Below are 20,350 nucleotides of genomic sequence, written 5' to 3' on the forward strand. Positions count from 1 at the left end.
CCTGAAACCAAGCCCCACGCCGCAGAGCAGCGGCTCAGCGTCCCCCTCAGCGCACAGCGGCGCATCAGTGCGTTCTTCTGCCGGCACTAAACTGACCTGGTTTGACATTTCATTTCCCATTCTAAATAACTAGGAAAAAAAATCTGTCAGCATTTTGACGTGTCAGCTGATAATTCGTCATTATAGCCACAATAAACCTCTAAGCTGTGGACCGGGGAGGGCTTTTAAACCATCTGCGATCCTCTTAATGCGGGAAGAAAAAGCAAATTGCATCTCTGTGGGGTATTACAGACTTACCCGGGGTGGGCGGCAACGTTATTACCCCCCTCCCAATCCCCCATGCTCAACGCACTGTTCCACTGTTCTTCATGACATATTTGCCAGCAGTATTTCAGATGTGAGAACAATCACTGGCGCCCCCTGCTGTTTATTGATCAGATTGCTTCATTTAAGCCATCAACATTTATTAGGCAAAGGTTTTTTTTATTTGTTTTTTGTTTGTTTGTTTGTTTTTTTACCGACTAAACGTTACAAAGAATCTAAACAAAATATCAGCGAGTTCCAGAGACCAGGGGGGTTGAACTCTGCATCATAACAACCGCTGCTGCTGCTGCAGAGTCTCTTCCAATAGGACCTCGTTTGTTTTGCGTCTCGTCCGAAGGACGGAGCACAAGGAGGTGAAGTGACTCTCTCAGGGCCACACACACACACACACACACACACACACACACACACACACACACACACACACACACACACATTGATGAATTGAATTGATGGCTTTAATAGGCCACCCGCGCAATTCATTTCAAACAGTAAAGAGAAAAGGAACACAGAGCCGCACACGGTAAAACGCAGGAGACTTTTTAGAAGCTGTTTAAGACGTCTGATTAAAGCACAAAGCGGTCTGACATTTTCACAGATGAGTGTGTTTCTGTATCCCTGATTACTGAGTGGAGATTGAAATCCTCACACCCAGAGGTGTTTGCATGCAGGCGGGTAGATGAAGGAGATCGATGGCGCATCTGGAGGTGCTCTGATACACGGGCACACACTGCTGTGAATGTACATCTGAAAGGAATTATTTTGTCAGTCAACCAAACCGACATTATATGTAATGGCGATAATCACAAACGTACTGAAAATATATTATTATTATTATTATTATTATTATTATTATTATTATTATTATTATTATTATTATTATTAAACACAGTAATATAATTTGGAGAAAAAACAAAGATCCCTACGTTTTATTATTTCATTAACTTTGCATTTGTAGAAAATACATTTAAATTAGATTTTTTTTTTTCCTTCAGGTGCAACACATAAAGCAGTCCCTCCATATTGGTCCGCAGGCATTAGTGTCCCCCCCCCAACCCCAATGTTCCCTATGCTGAACAGAAGGTTCCTAGGAAGAGCAGAAGATAAATTCCTTCAAGGAGAGTCCGGTTCCTAGCAGCTGACCGATCCGGAAAGGATCCCAGTTAAAGCACTAGCAATGCCATTGTCCGCTATATAACCTTTTCCATACTTATTCGCACTGTCCCCTCTAGTCCTGGTCTCCTTGCAGTGCTTCAAGTATTCAATCTGCTCATCTGATTTTTTTTTCAAAGCTTCCATCAAGTTCCCCAATCCTTTACTCCTGACAGCTGTGTTCTCGACGCAGTTCTCCGTTTTCACTTCCGGGGGGCAGTGGCGAGCTGCTCCTGGTTTTCCTGGGCGGTAGGGCAGGGGTGGTCCTGGGCGTGGCTGACTGCGAAGAACTCCCCGCCCCCTCTCCCTCTCCGGACTCCGCCCCCCTGCTCCGATTGGCCGGGCTGTAGTAGAAGGAGACTGAGCGGAATGAGGGGTCCAGCTGGTCTTTCAGTCTGTGCAGCACTTGGTTGAAGGAAGGTCTCTCTTTGTTGTTGTATTGCCAGCACCAAGTCATGAGCTCCAGTCTGTAACACAGGCACAGTCATTACTATGAACTGCTCATTGAAGAGTTACAGAGACAGGGGACAGGGGACCGGGGACAGACAGACTGTGCACTCACATGACGTCAGGGCAGTTCTCTGGTCTCTCCAGAGTTCCGTTGTCCATCACATAGTGCAGAACCTGCTCGTTCGACATGCCTTGGTAGGGTTGCTCTGCCAGGGTGACAATCTCCCACAGCACCACTCCAAACGACCTGGTGGGAAACACAGGGGGGAAACACACACACAGTCTGATAACACGGACCTGGCTACCAACATGAGGGATGGAGCGGTTCAATCTCTGTGCCTCGAGTCTGCCCTGGACTGGAGGGAGCACCCTTTCTCTTAGGGGGCGAGGGAGGGAGGGAGCAGGTCAGTCTCCGTGCCTCAAGCCTGCCCTGGACTGGAGGGAGCACCCTTTCTCTTAGGGGGGGGTGAGGGAGGGAGCAGTTCAGTCTCCGTGCATCAAGCCTGTCCTGGACTGGAGGGAGCACCCTTTCTCTTAAGGGGGGGGTGAGGGAGGGGTTCAGTCTCTGTGCCTCAAGCATGTATTAAATATCATGGCATGCATTAAAACATGGAAGCATACAGACGCGTAAACGTTAAGGCAAAACGCCTGGAACCTGGGTGTGAAAAAGGGGGCAAGATTGGGACGCGGCGCCGAAGACACTGACCAGACATCGGCGCGCGTGGTGAAGATCCCGTCTTTCAGAGCTTCCGGAGGCATCCAGCGGACCGGCAGCAAGCCCTTCCCCCCTTTCCGGTAGTAATCCGTCTCGTAAATATCCCTCGTCATTCCAAAATCTGGGACACAGCAAAGGGGACAGTTGAGTGACACAAACAGCACACAGAGAGGTGCGGGGGGAGACAGGGGCGCTCGCTGACCTCCGATCTTCACGGTGTAATCCTCAGACACCATGCAGTTCCGCGCGGCCAGGTCCGCGGGATCGTGAGTTGTTGGCGCCCCATTCTGTAGGGGCTAGTCGCACTCTGTGGACTCGCCTCCGATCTGCATCATCTGCTTTACAGAGGGAGGGGGCAGGCCCGGTTTGTTCTGGAAGGGGGGGGGGGGGGGGCGCAACTGTAGAGTCTTTAAATTACAACAGGAATTCTGTTATTGCCACGATCAAAGGTGCAGGGATAGAGACGAAGTCAGAAATATCGTTCATGGTAACGGAGTCTATCAGATTTAAATGCGTCTTTGCAGGAAAATAGATTCGTGTCTGTCTAGTGAATAATAGCTCCATCTCTGGCTAAAACGTTTGCATCATCTAAGACTTTTGGATTGAGACATCATTTAAAAATTATACGAACGTCACTTAGATATTTTATTAACATCATGTAATCAGTAATCAAACTACCATTTTTTCAATTGGTCAGTGTTTTCCATTAATTATATGGAAAACGATACAAAGTTTAATCTATAATGAATGTGCTGAAGCGGCTGTCTTTTCTGGCCTGTGATTGGCTGCTTACCTCGGAGCAGGGGCGGAGCGAACGTAGGTAGCTCTTGAGGTCACCGCGTGTCATCAGCTCCATGATCACTAGAGTGGGCTGACCCTTGGAAACCACGCCCAGCAGCTGCACCTGAAGGGAGGGGAGGGATCGGCATTCATCGCTATGGAAACAAAGGCCTGGGGGAAGCTGGGAAATGTAGTTTTTTTGAGGTTCGACAGACTGTAGTTCTTTGGTTGGCAAGTCAAAAAAAAAAAGCCTTACTACATGGTGACAGTGGAAGGCCTTCATGACGGAGGCCTCCTGCAGGAACTCGATGCGCTCTCGCACCGTGGCCGACTCGTTGACCGCTTTGAGCGCCACGCGCCGCGGCTGCCCCTCGTCAGGGCGGAGGCCGCGCACCACGCCCTCGTACACCATCCCGAACGAGCCCTGCCCCAGCTCCCGGATCACCGTCACCGTGTCCCGCTCCACCTCCCACTCATCCGGCACGTAGACTGCAACACAGGGCACAGCAGCAAGGGGGCGCTCACTCGCGCAGCTTTGCAAAGGGACGGCTTTTTAAGCAGGGCATTTACTTGAAGGGAGTTTTGTTTTGTTTAGTGACATTTTATTAAAGGCACATTGTTCTTAAAGGCATATCTTAAAGGGATATTTTCTTAAAGGTATATTTTTTATAGGGCACATTTTATTTCAGTGCACATTGTTCTTAAAGGCATATCTTAAAGGGATATTTTCTTAAAGTCACATTGTTCTTAAAGGCATATGTTCTTAAGGCAGATTATTATTTGTTTGTTTTTTTTATGGCGCATTTTCTTAACCCTTTCATGCATGACATATTGTAAAGCGCCGAAAAAAGAATTAATGGTTTTGGACCCATGTTGCATATATTGTTCAATGAAATAAAACAAAAAAACTTTAATAGCGAGAATGCGAGGGTTCCATATTAAAGGGGTTATTAAGCAGAAGGACTCACTGTCAGAAGCGTTGAGATACTCTGGGTTCACTGATGCATACAGAGTGCTCCCGGGGTTATTCCTACAAAGACAAGCAAACAGAGCACTAGCCTGGGCTGCAAGAAAGGTTTGGTTCACAGTTTGTTTCACCCCAGTGATATATGAGATCACAAGCAGTGATGTAGTGGAGCCGAAACTACTTTCTACAGGCAGCAGTGATGTAGTGGAGCCGGAACTACTTTCTACAGGCAGCAGTGATGTAGTGGAGCCGGAACTACTTTCTACAGACAGCAGTGATGTAGTGGAGCCGGAACTACTTTCTACAGGCAGCAGTGATGTAGTGGAGCTGGAACTACTTTCTACAGGCAGCAGTGATGTAGTGGAGCCGGAACTACTTTCTACTACTTTCAGTGATGTAGTGGAGCCGGAACTACTTTCTACAGGCAGCAGTGATGTAGTGGAGCCGGAACTACTTTCTACAGGCAGCAGTGATGTAGTGGAGCTGGAACTACTTTCTACAGGCAGCAGTGATGTAGTGGAGCTGGAACTACTTTCTACAGGCAGCTGTGATGTAGTGGAGCTGGAACTAGCTTAGTTAGCAGCCTGTGGATAGGTTTTAATGGCCCACAGGAGCAAGCTTACCTTTTGGCGTAATAGAGATACATGAAGATCATGGGCAGACCAATGAAGACCACGAGAGCGACGGGCATGAGCAGCAGGGCTGAGAGCGGCAGCGTCTCCTCTAGGGGGCAGAGAAGAGCGCTTGTAATACACCAATACAGGGCTGAGCTACACCCTGCAGGCACCTCACGCGTGACACTGGTGCAAGAATTCAGAAATAACAAGAAGCCAAATTCATACAGCGTCTTTACCGTGCCCAAGGGACAACTTGCTGTCCTGTTTTGTGGAGCATTCTGTTTTCTTAAAAGGGACATTTTCTGAAACGTTTTCTCAAAAGGTACTGACCCGGTCCGGTGATGTAGAACTCGACCGGCTCAGACCAGGACCCGTTGCCCGAGAGGGAAGTTGCCCTGACGATGGCGCTGTAGTTCCCAGGCTGCAGCCTCTTGATGTAGTGCCCCTGGTGCAGCTCATACAGGGGCCTCGGCACACACTCCACTGCCTCAAACTCCTGAGGAACACAGCAGAACAATAGCAACGCGCACCGACGCACCCCCGCACCCCCGCACACACGCACACCCCCGCACACGCACACACCCGCACACCTCCCCACTATCAGGCTCTAACGCTCTGCTGTAGTTATTCTCCAGCGATGTGAAGTTCTTGCTGCCCTCTCGCGTCTCTCAAGAGCCCGATGGAAACATGGCGTACCTCCTCCTGCTCCCTCCTGTACTTGGTGTATCTGATCTGGTATTTCAGGATCAGCCCGTTGGGGCTCGGGGGCGCCCCCCACTTCAGCAGAATGGTGTTTTTGCCGGTCAGCTCCCAGGTGACTCTGCCAGGGATGTTGTCGGCGTAGACTGGGGGCACGGAAGAGGGGTGAAGCAATCACAAAAGACCGGTGTTAGGCAATGTTTCAAAGAGCCGGGAATACAAACCTACTCACAAAATAATACTTCTTTTTAAGTCTCAATCCTATAAATTCTAGGAGACAGTAAAACTTTTGACCACAGCTGTCAGCCGATCCCAGCAGGGCTTAATAAGTTCACTTCTAGTTTCTATTGGAACACATGTAACCAGGGCCAGGGGGTGCCCAAACTAACCCTCCCCTCCCAATGGCATTGCTGATTCCACTCTCTCCGTATTGAATACCAGCCAATAAACACATCTTGCAATTGCCGAATCCGTGGCACGCGATTACCAGCCCTGCCCTGCCCGGTCCCCGCTGTACTCACGGCGAGGGCGTGTCCGCCCGAACACGAACGTGGCCGCGCTGCAGCCCACCAGGTGGGCGGCGTGATTGCAGGCGTGAATGTCGATGCGGTACACGGTGAAGTGGTGGAGCCCGGTGATCAGGGCACGGTCACGCTGGAACACCTTGTCCTCCTGGACTGGAAACTGGTTCTCCTCCGGCTGCGGGGGCGTCGTCACGTTCCCCCCCGAGCCGGACAGGGTCGCGTTGGCCCCCACCCACTGTGCGTCCCGACGCTTTTTATTACTCTGCCTGGACGGGCACAGAGAGGACAGCTATGAGGTCCTAGGAGTCCCCTATTAAAGGAGTGCAGAGTTTTGCAATGCGTACAGCCACTGGTTACCCCTTTAAATGAGTGCTAACCATGACTTGACAGTCTATTTGCTGACCTCTTATTAGTATGAAGCAATCACTTATCGTACTGGCATCAGTAATCTTATCAAGGGCTCAGCTTATAATTTTAAACGTGTGCAAAGCTGATTTGATTACAAAGCCACTTTTTTTCTTGAAAGCTGGTTTCAGGAGACCCCCCCGGGGAGACCTAGTTTGAGGTTTGCTGTATCAAACCCCCGAGTCTCCCTGCCTGGTGTGCAGCGCAGCGTCCTGAAACCTACAGTCTCCCGAAACCAAGCTGCAAGCCGCAGAGCAGTGTGGCTTCGAGTTCAGCTTCAGATGCACTGATAAAGATTTGGTGCTCGCTAATTTACTCGCTTCTGCTATTTTCAAGTAAGAATCTAGTTCTTTTTGCATTGCAATAGGATTAGCATTGTCTTAGGAATTGAGTTCCATTTGTTTAATGGCTTTCTTACCTTACTGGACTCTTGTTCACAGATTTGACCCTCCATGGGGTTCTGCAATAAAGGACAATGTAAACTCATGTAAACAGTCGTGCGATTGACATAACACAGCCCAGATCCGACAAGCGCTCTGCAGAAAAATGTTGACTTTCTTGTTTTCAAAGCATTGTGCGTTACTGTGCATATTCTTATCAGCTGCAGCTTTCAGATCAGCTACTGTTCCTCAGAGCTGCACAAACCGATTATTCGATTATTGGGATCAAGCACTCCACAGGGGAGGGTCGCTGGTGTCGATCGGGCTGACTTCCCATTCAGAGAGAAAGTCTACCCTGGCCAGCTTTACCAGCGGAGAGCAAGTGCCAAATAATCAAACAGCCCGACAATCAAATAAACAACCGAGTAAGCGAAGAATCGAGGGATCGCTTCGTGCAGCGTACTTTGGCATGAAGATGGAGTTGTGGAGGAAGTTCTCAAATTTCTTCTGGAAGGAGAACTCCTCGGCCTCCAGCGCGAGCTCGGCCTGCGTTTTGGGGCAGGAGCTGCACCTCTCCTCCCGGTCCCGCTCCGGTTCTCCGTCCTCGCTGTCAAACTGGCTGTCAGCCGTGCTGGTGGGCAGCCTCAGCCCTGAGAAGCAAACAGAGCAGGGAGTTTAACCGTGGGTGTGCTGGAACAAATCAATCAGCTCATTTCAAAATCGAACATGAAATACTGCACTACTATCATGGCTTCCTTCTGGTAGACTTTTTTGTGATATCTTATTCTAGATGTTAAATAAAATATTTAAATTATGTTCATATATATATATATCCTTAAATTCTAGGCCATCTCCCCCTTTGACACTCCGAAAACAGGTATGTTTCTGCTCAACACAGTCCAGTTGGTGTACATAATCACATCAACAGGAGGCTTTGTGGCTCCAGTTGTTAGAAAAAGTGATCTTGATACCATGAGGTTCAATTCCGGCTCAGCCACTGACTCGCTGTGTGTGTGTGTGTGTGTGTGTGTGTGTGTGTGTGTGTGTGTGTGTGAGACCCTGAGCGAGTCACTCCACCTCCTTGTGCTCCATCCTTCGGACGAGACGCAAAACAAACGAGGTCCTATTGGAAGAGACTCTGCGGCAGCAGCAGCAGTTGTCGATGATGCAGAGTCCACCCCCCTAGTGTCTGTAAGTCGCTCTGGATAAAAGAGTCTGCTGAGTGACTCATTGATAATAGTATTTTCCCTACATGAGCGCTCGTGAGCGTCTGACAGCCGAAGCTCACCTACCTTTGTTGCAATAGTCGCTGATGTAGAGTTCAGAGTCCTCCGCCTGTCTCTGCCAGCGCACCAGGTAGTAAGTGATATTACCGTTGGGGTGAGTGGGGGGCTTCCAGCGGACCACCAGCTGAGAGGAGCAGTTCGACATGGAGAGCACGTCCAGGGGCACGGAGGGGGCTGGAATAGGACAGCGGATTTGAAACAGCACCCACACCCACACCCTATTGAAACGATGCCACGCTAATGCAAGGGACTGTGATTCGGTTGCTCGTACCCTCGTGCGGAAATGTATCAGAACGCCTCAAGATTTGTCCTCTCTATATATATATATACCTACGCTTAACGCTTTGTAGTTTTCCCATAAACTTGTGACATGTGAAATCTATCGTGTAGTTTGCTTTGATGATATGATGTTAAATAAAAGATGTAAAATTTTGTCCATGTAGATTTTGGGATGTCTCAACCCTAAAATTCTCGGTGATGCAAAACTTTTGGCCACAGCTGTAGACATCCACATCTACCCTGTATAGTGACCTAAACACTGTGATATACCATAAAAACCGGTGTATAAGTCGCAGCTGTGTATAAGCCCCCCTTTTTCTTGAGACAACAATTTCAGGAAAAAGCCTATAGGTCACACTGGTGTATAAGTCGCTCCTCCCTTTTTAAGACTCCCTAAAAATACCTGGAAAATAGTCTTCTACAAAGGTTTTTACAATACACATGTATGTAATGTTTTGTGATCAATGTTGGGTCTGGTTCCGTAGCTCTTACCCGCGGGGCGTGTGCGGATGTAAGCCACGCGGCTCTTGGCGCCGTGGTTATGCCCGTCCTCGGCCGTGCTCAGGGTGATGGCGCGGATGAAGATGGCGTACTGGGTCCACGGGGTGAGTCCGCTCAGCATCACCTGGGGATCTTGGCCACTGCTCAGTGGCAGGTCCACGTCGACCACGTTCCAGCTGTTTGAGCCACAGGCGTCCTGCCCCACCCACTCCGTGACGTTCTGGAAAGCCCTGGAGACAGACCCGGGGGGCTTGAGCGTCTAATCAGTGACAACAGCTCCCCGCCCCACGGCCCCGACACGCCCCCGACACGCCCCCGACACCAGCCACCAATGGTCTGTATTTCTGTGCTCAGCATATCTCATAAACAACAGTTTTGAATGTTGATGAGCGGAACGTGCAGCGATAACCAAGGTAAGAATTTCGTTAGGTAAGGAGAAGAAGAAGAAGAAGAAGAAGAAGAAGAAGAAGAAGAAGAAGAAGGGGGAGCAGAGAAACATTGTAGGGTTTGGAGATTTTTCTCCAAGATTCTCTTATCTTAAATTGTTCACATTTTGCCTTTTTTTTTTTTTTTTTTAGATGTAAAAGCAATAGCCATGTCTAAGTGTGCTAGTGTCGAATTCCGAGCGTTTAGTCGCAGTGTAACCGCGCCTGGGGGTTTGGCTCCCCCTGGTGGTTGACTCACGACTCGCGGTAGTACACGATGAAGCTCAGCATGTCCCGGTGATCCAGAGGCTCGTAGCGTTCCCACCACAGGATGATCCGCGAGGATTCCGTCATGTTCGAGACGAACCTCAGCACCCCGCTCTTACCTGCAACGACACGGGCAGCAGGGGGCGCTCACTCGCCGAGCTCAAATGGAAGCCAGCACCTGTTTAGACTGCGTTTCTATATCTCTTGATCCACCCCTCCTGCTCTGCTCTGGACTCGCCTGCCCTCAGCACCGCGGTCCTGGATCCTCAGCTGATGCGCTATCCTTGCACTATTGCACTGCTAACATGTCACTGTAGATAGAACTGCTGTGATCCTAACTGGCTGCATCCGAGTTCATATTGTATTCTAGCAGTGTTATTATTATACACAGCATCCTAGTTCATATTGTATTCTAGCAGTGTTATTATTATACACAGCATCCTAGTTCATATTGTATTCTAGCAGTGTTATTATTATACACGGCATCCTAGTTCATATTGTATTCTAGCAGTGTTATTATTATACACAGCATCCTAGTTCATATTGTATTCTAGCAGTGTTATTATTATACACGGCATCCTAGTTCATATTGGATTCTAGCAGTGTTATTATTATACACAGCATCCTAGTTCATATTGTATTCTAGCAGTGTTATTATTATACACAGCATCCTAGTTCATATTGTATTCTAGCAGTGTTATTATTATACACGGCATCCTAGTTCATATTGTATTCTAGCAGTGTTATTATTATACACGGCATCCTAGTTCATATTGTATTCTAGCAGTGTTATTATTATACACGGCATCCTAGTTCATATTGTATTCTAGCAGTGTTATTATTATACACGGCATCCTAGTTCATATTGTATTCTAGCAGTGTTATTATTATACACGGCATCCTAGTTCATATTGGATTCTAGCAGTGTTATTATTATACACGGCATCCTAGTTCATATTGGATTCTAGCAGTGTTATTATTATACACAGCATCCTAGTTCATATTGTATTCTAGCAGTGTTATTATTATACACAGCATCCTTACTTATTCTAGCAGTGTTATTAATACACGGCATCCTAGTTCATATTGTATTTAGCAGTGTTATTATTTGCAGCTTGCATTGTAAACTACCCTGTTTTTAATATGACACTTGCCCTGTAACCCTGCGCTGCACTTGCTGTAAGTCGCCTGTGGATAAAGCTTGCATTGTAACCCTCTGCCCTGTAAATAATAATAATAATAATAATAATAATAATAATAATAATAATAATAATAATAATAATAATAATAATAATAATACTATAAATCATAGTAAATTAAAGGCGACCGGGAGACCTAGTCTGAGGTTGCTATATCAAACCTCAAGTCTATTACACAGCTGCTGCCCACAAAAAGCAGTTCCAGCTGAACTTCACCCCTGAGTGGATCAGAGCTGCACTCACAGGACATGCGGTCCCCGTTGGTGCGAGGGTTAATCTCGGCCGTGTTCTGCCGCCCCCGGGTCCCAGTCGCTGTCTCCAGCTGGTAGATCTGCGTCAGGCACAGCTTGGGGTTGAAGGCGAAGTAGATCTTGCCCACGGGAATGGACAGGTTGTGTTGGCTCCAGTCCCACAGCCGCTCCAGGTTTTGATTGTCCAAGACGTACAGCGTGTAGTTACTGAGGGAAGAGGAAGGGAGCAGAGCTGAGGCTTGGGGGGGGGGGGGGGGCAGCAGTTTAGAGAAAGGGGGCTCGATACCAGGAGGTTCAAATCCCGGCTCAGCCACTGACTCCCTGTGTGTGTGTGTGTGTGTGTGTGTGTGTGTGTGTGTGTGTGTGTGTGTGTGTGTGTGTGTGTGTGTGTGTGTGTGTGTGTGTGTGTGTGACCCTGAGTGAGTCACTTCACCTCCTTGTGCTCCGTCCTTCGGACGAGACGCAAAACAAACGAGGTCCTATTGGAAGAGACTCTGCAGCAGCAGCAGCAGTTGTTGATGATGCAGAGTTCACCCCCCTGGTCTCTGTAAGTCACTTTGGATAAAAGCGTCTTCTAAATAATTAATAATAATAATAATAATAATAATAATAATAATAATAATAATAATAATAAAGTTCTTCTTAAATCCTTGCTCTTACCCGTCGACCATGGAGTCACCCCTGATGAGTCGGAGGCTCTTGAAGAAGGAGAGAGAGACCAGAGCAAAGGAGTGCTTGATCTTCAGGAAGCCCGTGATCACCTCGATGTTACCCAGGCTCGCCTGCAGCTCTGCGGCCAGGTTATCTGCGAGGACCAGAGCACAGAGCAAACCCTGGGGTACAGCGATGACGTTGCAGAGAGCAAGCGTCCTCTCTAGGGGCCACATGCATTTATTTAATCAAGATGAGAGCCACAGGTCTAAGTTTTGCATCACCTAGAATTTCAGGATTCAGACATCATATATATAACTATGATTTAGAAAGTCTACCAAGGGGAAGCCATAAAGATACTGTGTGCAATTCTTTATGTTAACAACACATTATTCAGCAGCTTTCATTGGACTCTAAGGTGGGTGCTAAACCTTGTTCATTTTCGTGGGGACAAAATAACTATCAAGGGATATATGTCCCCCATATAGAATTATATATATAAGAATCTAGTTCCATATATATATTATATATATATATATATATATATATCCAACACATCACTGATATGAATTTAAACACATCACTGATCAACTGAATTTAAACACATCACTGATCAGCTGATTTTAAACACATCACTGATCAGCTGATTTTAAATTGGATATGCTGGGTTGAATCGACACAAGGCTGTAGACCCAAGCACAATGCCGTCCGTTTGCCATGGCCTGGCGCTCCCGGCAACAGTTGCCCACGGAGACAAAACTGCGGGTTTCCATGGCTACCCGGTCAGGTTTCTGCGTCTCATATTCCCCCCCGCCCCCGACACGCCAGCAGCTGCATGGGTTAACTTTTCGTTCTAAATGCAGCGAGCGGTTTATTAAAACCAACCACAATACCACCCCACAATCCCCCAGTCTCCCACTGAACGCACGGCAATAATTTCCAGGTTTTTGATAAAATAGAAATGAAATAAAAATCGCAGCAACGCTCTTTTGATTTTGCCAGGGCAGTGGCAACGAGGCACTGGACTGGGATCTGCTGCCCTTTGCCCCCCGCGCGGGCGCCCGGGCGCTACTGACTTCCTCTGCGGAGGTTAAGGATGAGATTGCCCTCCAGGAGGGTACACCCTCGGAGCTCCTCCGCGCTGCTCAGGGTGGTGATGGTCATTGTGCCAACCTTGCACTCCTTGGGGCACAGGCCTTCGCACTGGTGGCAAAAGATGCTGAGGGATAAGAGAAAGCAGATCGTTCAGTCATTTACAGCAAGCAAAGCAAACCGGCTGCCAACTTCCTGAGCTGCAGGGTAATAAGGCACATGTGTGCTGTGTCTATTGTTAAGAGACAGAACATACATTTAGTTGCAATATTCTTTCAGAACTACAGTGAACTACAGCTATGGCCATAAGTTTTGCATCACCCTATAGAATGAACTCCCTCAGCTTCATAGAGTCCAGTGAAAGCTGCTGAATAATGTTCCCTTGTTCACATATTGAATTGCACCCCCTCTATATAGAATGAACTCCCTCAGCTTCATAGAGTCCAGTGAAAGCTGCTGAATAATGTTCCCTTGTTCTCATATTGAATTGCACCCCCTCTATATAGAATGAACTCCCTCAGCTTCATAGAGTCCAGTGAAAGCTGCTGAATAATGTTCCCTTGTTAACATATTGAATTGCACCCCCTCTATATAGAATGAACTCCCTCAGCTTCGTAGAGTCCAGTGAAAGCTGCTGAATAATGTTCCCTTGTTATCATATTGAATTGCACCCCCTCTATATAGAATGAACTCCCTCAGCTTCATAGAGTCCAGTGAAAGCTGCTGAATAATGTTCCCTTGTTCTCATATTGAATTGCACCCCCTCTATATAGAATGAACTCCCTCAGCTTCATAGAGTCCAGTGAAAGCTGCTGAATAATGTTCCCTTGTTCTCATATTGAATTGCACCCCCTCTATATAGAATGAATCATAGAGTCCAGTGAAAGCTGCTGAATAATGTTCCCTTGTTAACATTCTGAATTACACACCTGCTGCTTTGTATAGTTTTCCACATACTCAGCCAAAAGACTGAAAGGAGGCAACATTTCGAACCATGAAATACTGTACTGCTATTATGGCTTCCTTCCGGGAGTCTTGATATCATTTAGTAGTTTCACTGATTGCGCGATGTTAAATAAAAGATCTAAATTATGTTCATATAGTTATTTTTTTTGTGATTATGTCTCAATCCTAGAACTCTAGGCGATGCTAAACTTTTTGAGCACAGCTGTGCGCATTACAATGGGTGCATTTCACAGGGGAATCGAGGAAGTGAGATAACTGTGAAAAAAAAAAAAAAACGACAACAGGAGCCTTATCAATGTGTCAACTTGAAGCGAACTGGAATGGAAGCTGACTGCGGGAATCATAGAACGCAGCTGTGTACCGCGCTGGCTCACCTGCTCTCATTGCGGGTCAGCCCGGAGGGGCACTCCGACAGGCACTCCCCGTCGTGGATGACGAACTTGGAGGCCTTCTGGGGGCCGCCCTGGGGGGGGGACTTACCCCGTTCGGGGAGACTTTTCGCAGGCTGGCGCAGTACTCCTTGCTCACGCAGCGCCAGCCGGCGTACCGGAAGGTCCCCGCGGGGCAGGAGGGCAGACAGCGGCCCGCGTAGATGTAGTTTCGGCAGGCCACACAGGAGCTGCTGTCGTTGGGGCGCCCGCAGCCCCCAATGCACTCCCGGTGGCAGCACTCCCCGCTCGGAGCACTCCCACGCCCCCCGCAGGGCGAGGCTGGAACAGCAGGACACATTGAAAAGGTTATTATAATAAAGTCAATTATTATTATTATTATTATTATTATTATTATTATTATTATTATTATTATTATTATTTAGTCATTCAGCAGAAGCTTTTATCCAAAACGACTTACAGAGACCAGGGGGGTGAACTCTGCATCATCAACAACTGCTGCTGCTGCTGCAGAGTCTCTTCCAAGGAGGTGAAGCGACTCGCTCAGGGTCACACACACACGCACACGCACACGCACACACACACACACACACACACACACACACGCACACACACAGGGAGTCAGTGGCTGAGCTGGGATTTGAACCTCCTGGTATCAAGCCCCCTTTCTCTAAACTACAGACCAGCAGCCTCTTTATTACAACACAGCCAGCTAGACTTTTATATTACTAAGTAACTACTATGCAAACACACAGTAATTAGGGACGCAATGTAAAGTGTTATGCAGAAATCAACCAATCACAGTGAAGTATATGCCACAATTCCAATATCTCAAAAAGGACAATGTTTGCTACTCTAGATGAGCAGTGAATATCAGACTATCAGCAAAATAAAATAGCGATCAGACACATAAAAATATACATGAAGTAAAAACAACACGAGAGAAACACCGGAGCAAAAGGATGGCTTCTCGTGTTTAGTCAAAACAGCTGCCCTTGTTTACCGCGCCCGTCCACTGAATCAAAACTATTTTTAAAAGTATATATATTTTGGGACAGGGGCATGTAAACACACAGCGCTTTTTTTTTGTCCTAATTTTTGGCAGAGGGCCGTGGAAAGCACACCTGGTCCGTGCAGCTGAAGGCACTGAACTGTGTCTTAACTGTAACAAGCTTTCTGTTTACACACAACCACACGAGGTCAAACCCAGGGCTTGAGAGCCAACGAGACCTCGCTAGAGCGAGCATGCGTCCCGCTAAACCGGGGGCGGACGCAGCTTTCATGCTTCGCTTTCTTCCCCCAGTCAGAGACAGTAACATTTTGCATTCCCATTTACACAAGTGCAAAACTGTAACAGCGTGCTCAGCAAGTTGGGAATAAGACTCCCGTTGTGTAGCAGTTTGATCCTGGTTTCACTGGGAGTTTAATAAATCAGACACACCCGAGCTTGTTGCCTAGACACACTGGGCCTGATCAACCTGGACTGGATGAAACTAGCAGTCTTATTTTTATCTCTGAGCTATCTGTCTAAATATCCCACTGTTCCCACCAATATCCCGTAGCTGCCTTCTCTATAAAATCAGCTAAAAACCTCCTTCAACCAAAGACAGGGATGGAAATAGGACTCCTATTGCACAGCAGTGTGATCCAGTCCTGGTTTCACTAGGAGTTTAATAAATCAGACACACCTGAGCTTGTTGCCTAGACACACTGGGGCTGATCAAGCTGCTAGTGAAACCTGGACTGTGACATGCATTGGGATTTTAAAAACAGAACTAAAATTGAAAAACAGGGCTTGGGACTTGGGACTTGGGAGTATTCACCCCCGTCAAGCGGAGGTGAATAGAAAGCTTGGGGATTAAAGAAAGGGGCTTGATACCAGGAGGATCAAATCCCGGCTCAGCCACCGATTCACTGCGTGAGCCCCTGAGCGAGTCGCTGAACCTCCTTGTGCTCCGTCCTTCGGATGAGAGGCCAAACAAACGAGGTCCTATTGGAAGAGACTCTGCAGCAGCAGCAGCAGTTGTTGATGATGCAGAGTCCACCCCCCCACCCCCCACCCCCGGTCTCTTGGACAAAAGCGTCTGCTAAATGAGTCGTTAATAAGAATAAAGCAAGATCGAAGACGGACCGACCTTTCTGGCAGTGGGTGGAGGTCCAGCAGCGGTAGCCTTGTTGGCCCCCGACGGCGGTCTGCACGCAGGGCTTCTCCTGATCCAGGATCCCCGGGCACACGTCCCCGCACTCCTCCACCTGCTTGTTGCCCACGATGTAGTTGTTCTCCGTGGACTCCATCAGCAGCCCCCAGTCGATGGTGGAGAGGTGGCAAAGCTCCTCGTTGCGTTCGACCCTCACCGCGCCCCTCATGACCCGGGCCAGCCCCCTCAGCCCGATCACCCTCAGGTGAGGCATCTCGAAGATCACCAGGGAGTAGTGGAAGAAGAGGCGCGCGCCCCGGATCACCGCCAGGTTGGGGAAGAGGTCCTGCAGGCTCTCCAGACCGTAGACCCGGAAGACGAGCAGGTAGTCGGTGATCATGTGGAGCTTGGGGAAGCGCAGGGGCCGGAAGTCCTCGGTCTGGGTGGTGAACATGAGCAGGATCTGCAGGTCCCCCTCGATCACCGAGCAGTTCTCCAGCCGCCGCAGCTCTGTCACGTTGTTGCGGATGTCCATGCTGCCGCAGACTAGGGGGGGGGAGAGTTAGAGTTAGTGACAGGGACAGGGACAGGGACAGGGACAGAGACAGGGACAGGGACAGGGACAGGGACAGGGACAGGGACAGGGTTAGGGTTAGGGACACGGATAGGGTCAAATTGAGCTCTCTGCATACCTCTCTGTGTTTTACAATGCTTCCCTATGCTTTACCAGACCTCTCTGTGCTTTACAATGCTTCCCTATGCTTTACCAGACCTCTCTGTGCTTTACAATGCTTCCCTATGCTTTACCAGACCTCTCTGTGCTTTACAATGCTTCCCTATGCTTTACCAGACCTCTCTGTGCTTTACAATGCTTCCCTGTGCTTTACCAGACCTCTCTGTGCTTTACAATGCTTCCCTATGCTTTACCGTACCTCTCTGTGCTTTCCAAGGCTTCCCCATGCTCTCAGTGAACGTGATCACACAGTGCTGTGCTTTTATTGCAGCACACTTTTAACAAGGCAGGAGGCCCTTGCTACAGATCCCTGTAAAGGTAACAGGTGTTTGCATGCCCCTGCGTTGGAGGGCATGTTTATCTTCACAACAGTGGCGCTGTGCGCTGAGTCTCTGTGTTTACAGTAAGCAGAGGAGGGCTCGAGAGTGACCCCAGTGTGCCTCTTCATTCAGGCACGGTCATCTGAGAAGCTCTTATGCAATCTTATTATTTACCTCAACAGCGATGAAGGGCTACTGGCATTCCCTGCCTGCAGGACTGAACTCAGTGTATTTTGCATCTTGCTCTTAATTGTTATTCTTGATATATATGTATTTTTGTATGCAATTGTAAGCCGTCCTGGGTAAGGGCATCTGCTAATAAATAAATAAATAAATAAATAAATAATAATAACTGACAGACAGGAGTTCCTCTACATGCAGCCTGGCCCATGGTAAACTACCTCTTTCCCATAGTAAAAATAAGAACACAGCAAAGTGAGATCAAGCACAGTGAAAGCTTGGGAAAGCATAGCGAAGCATTGTAAAGCACAGAGAGGTCTGGTAAAGCATAGGGAAGCATTGTAAAGCACAGAGAGGTCTGGTAAAGCATAGGGAAGCATTGTAAAGCACAGAGAGGTCTGGTAAAGCATAGGGAAGCATTGTAAAGCACAGAGAGGTCTGGTAAAGCATAGGGAAGCATTGTAAAGCACAGAGAGGTCTGGTAAAGCATAGGGAAGCATTGTAAAGCACAGAGAGGTCTGGTAAAGCATAGGGAAGCATTGTAAAGCACAGAGAGGTCTGGTAAAGCATAGGGAAGCATTGTAAAACACAGAGAGGTCTGGTAAAGCATAGGGAAGCATTGTAAAGCACAGAGAGGTCTGGTAAAGCATAGGGAAGCATTGTAAAGCACAGAGAGGTATGGTAAAGCATAGGGAAGCATTGTAAAGCACAGAGAGGTCTGGTAAAGCATAGGGAAGCATTGTAAAGCACAGAGAGGTCTGGTAAAGCATAGGGAAGCATTGTAAAGCACAGAGAGGTCTGGTAAAGCATATTGAAAAAGCAAACTGTGATAAACTTTGTTAAATAAACAGTATAGCCATGAGAAAAGTACTGTGCGATTTCACCAGGTTAAACTGGTGTAAGGCTTCAGATCAGTAATGCTCGATATGAACCAGAACCAGAACCAGGCTGTGGGTCACGAAACGAAAATATCCCCAACTCCCAGTAGTCTCAAAACCATTGATCAAAATCATACATCTATTATTCATTGTTAGTATGAATGAGTCATTCAGCAGACACTTTTATCCAAAGCGACTTGCAGAGACTAGGAGGGTGAACTCTGCATCATCAACAACTGCTGCTGCTGCTGCAGAGTCTCTTCCAATAGGACCTCGTTTGTTTTGCGTCTCGTCCGAAGGACGGAGCACAAGGAGGTGAAGTGACTCTCTCAGGGTCCTTTCTTTAACCACTTTGACCACAAAGCCTGCTCACTGCAATCAACCAAAACTCAGAGTGCATATTCAAAACGGAACCCTGACTATCACTTCTTCCAAAATCTGGTAACTTTGAAATTCTTAGAGGGTGTTCATACACAGACGAACGCCTGTAAGTACTTACTCTCAGAAGCAAAGCAGCCCACCACAAAACTGCTCAGAATGAAAAAGAAAGCCTTCAAATCCATGAGCCAGAAATGATCAGCCCTCCAATAAATAAAAGGATAAAAAAAAAAAAAAATCTAGATTTTTATAACCCAGTTGCACCCTTGTGTCACCGGGTGAGGCAGTATTTACCCAACATCTTCTTCTGCGATTGTCTTTTGAAAAAGAAAAAAAAAAACAGACAGAAGCTATCGCCACTGAATTTGGACTTAAAAAAACAAAACAAAAAAACAACGTTTTGTTTTAAAAGAATTAAACTGTTCTGAACCAAAGCATGCGGAGAATTGATCATCTTATTTCTATGAAGGCGGGGATAACGGACAGCCCGCCCCCTCTTTCCTGTCATTGGTCCCCACCGACAATGGAGGGCGGGGCTCCCAAGCAGATAGGCGTTTTAAAAAAATAATAATAATTTAGAGGGAAGAAGACTGTTTACATAATAATATTTATAATATTTCATGTATAGCCAACAGTTTGTGTTTTTGTGTAAACTGTAGCGCTAAGTCGTTAGTAGGGAAAAACACACACACACTTTTCTTTCTTAGAAATAATGCCTGGTGATACACAGAAATAGCAAAGTAAATATTATCTGTCTATTAAAAACACATCGTGCTTATTTTAGTATCCTGGAATTCAGATCACCATTCTTATCTCATAGCTAATGCACTGGAATATTGTCATAACAATGAGACTAGCTACTATATATTATATATATATATATATATATATATATATATATATATATATATATATATATATATAAGCAAATCTCACCTTTGTCAACCCTAAAGCTGAAGGGAACACGGAGCCGCTGCTCTGCGACTTGCAGCTCGGTTTCAGGAGACGGTTTCAGAAAATATATTGATCATACAAATTCAATTGTAACTGCTAACGCTAATTACCATTATATTATATTACAGCCAGGGATGAAAATAAAACTCCTGTTGCACAGCGGTTTCACCCAGTCCAGGTTTTACTGCTGCCAGCTTGATGAGCCCACAGTGTGTCTAGGTAACAAGCTCAGGTCTGTCTGATTATTAAACTCATAGTGAAACCAGGACTGGATCAAACCGCTATGAGTCTTATTTCCATCTCTGTTGTCCATGCTGTTGAATTATGTATTAATCCTAAAATTCTAGGTGAGACAAAACTTTTGGCCAGAGCTGTATGCTCAGTTGTTAAAACCTACCTTTTAAAAGCGTCGGTAACCACTGAAGGGGAACCAGAACCGTGTGCTCAAAG

General features: G+C 47.1%; 1 protein-coding gene across 1 annotated transcript; it reads right to left on the reverse strand.

The window, feature by feature from the left end:
• Window positions 1–2,937: 2,937 nt before the first annotated feature.
• LOC121309853 (insulin receptor-related protein-like) lies at window positions 2,938–17,749 on the reverse strand. Its single transcript, XM_041243001.1, has 19 exons — window positions 17,685–17,749; window positions 16,455–17,003; window positions 14,305–14,640; window positions 12,949–13,091; window positions 11,882–12,026; window positions 11,214–11,428; window positions 9,764–9,890; window positions 9,071–9,309; window positions 8,306–8,473; window positions 7,477–7,663; window positions 7,052–7,093; window positions 6,226–6,494; window positions 5,702–5,850; window positions 5,336–5,501; window positions 5,012–5,111; window positions 4,390–4,451; window positions 3,678–3,910; window positions 3,435–3,545; window positions 2,938–3,048 (listed from the first exon to the last, which is right to left on the reverse strand). The coding sequence occupies exons 1-19, from the start codon at window positions 17,747–17,749 to the stop codon at window positions 2,938–2,940; spliced, it is 3,417 nt and encodes a 1,138-aa protein (XP_041098935.1).
• Window positions 17,750–20,350: the final 2,601 nt, after the last annotated feature.

This window comes from Polyodon spathula, unplaced genomic scaffold (assembly GCF_017654505.1).
Source record: "Polyodon spathula isolate WHYD16114869_AA unplaced genomic scaffold, ASM1765450v1 scaffolds_1547, whole genome shotgun sequence".
NCBI lineage: Eukaryota > Metazoa > Chordata > Actinopteri > Acipenseriformes > Polyodontidae > Polyodon > Polyodon spathula.

Coding starts and splice junctions, on each gene's coding strand:
- LOC121309853 (XM_041243001.1), bottom strand. CDS start 17,749: ATGCAAAATACACTGAGTTCAGTCCTGCAGGCAGGGAATGCCAGTAGC. Junction 12,027..12,948: donor CCTTAACCTCCGCAGAGGAA/GTCAGTAGCGCC, acceptor TGGTCCTCGCAG/ATAACCTGGCCGCAGAGCTG. Junction 4,452..5,011: donor TATCTCTATTACGCCAAAAG/GTAAGCTTGCTC, acceptor TTGTCTTTGTAG/GAATAACCCCGGGAGCACTC.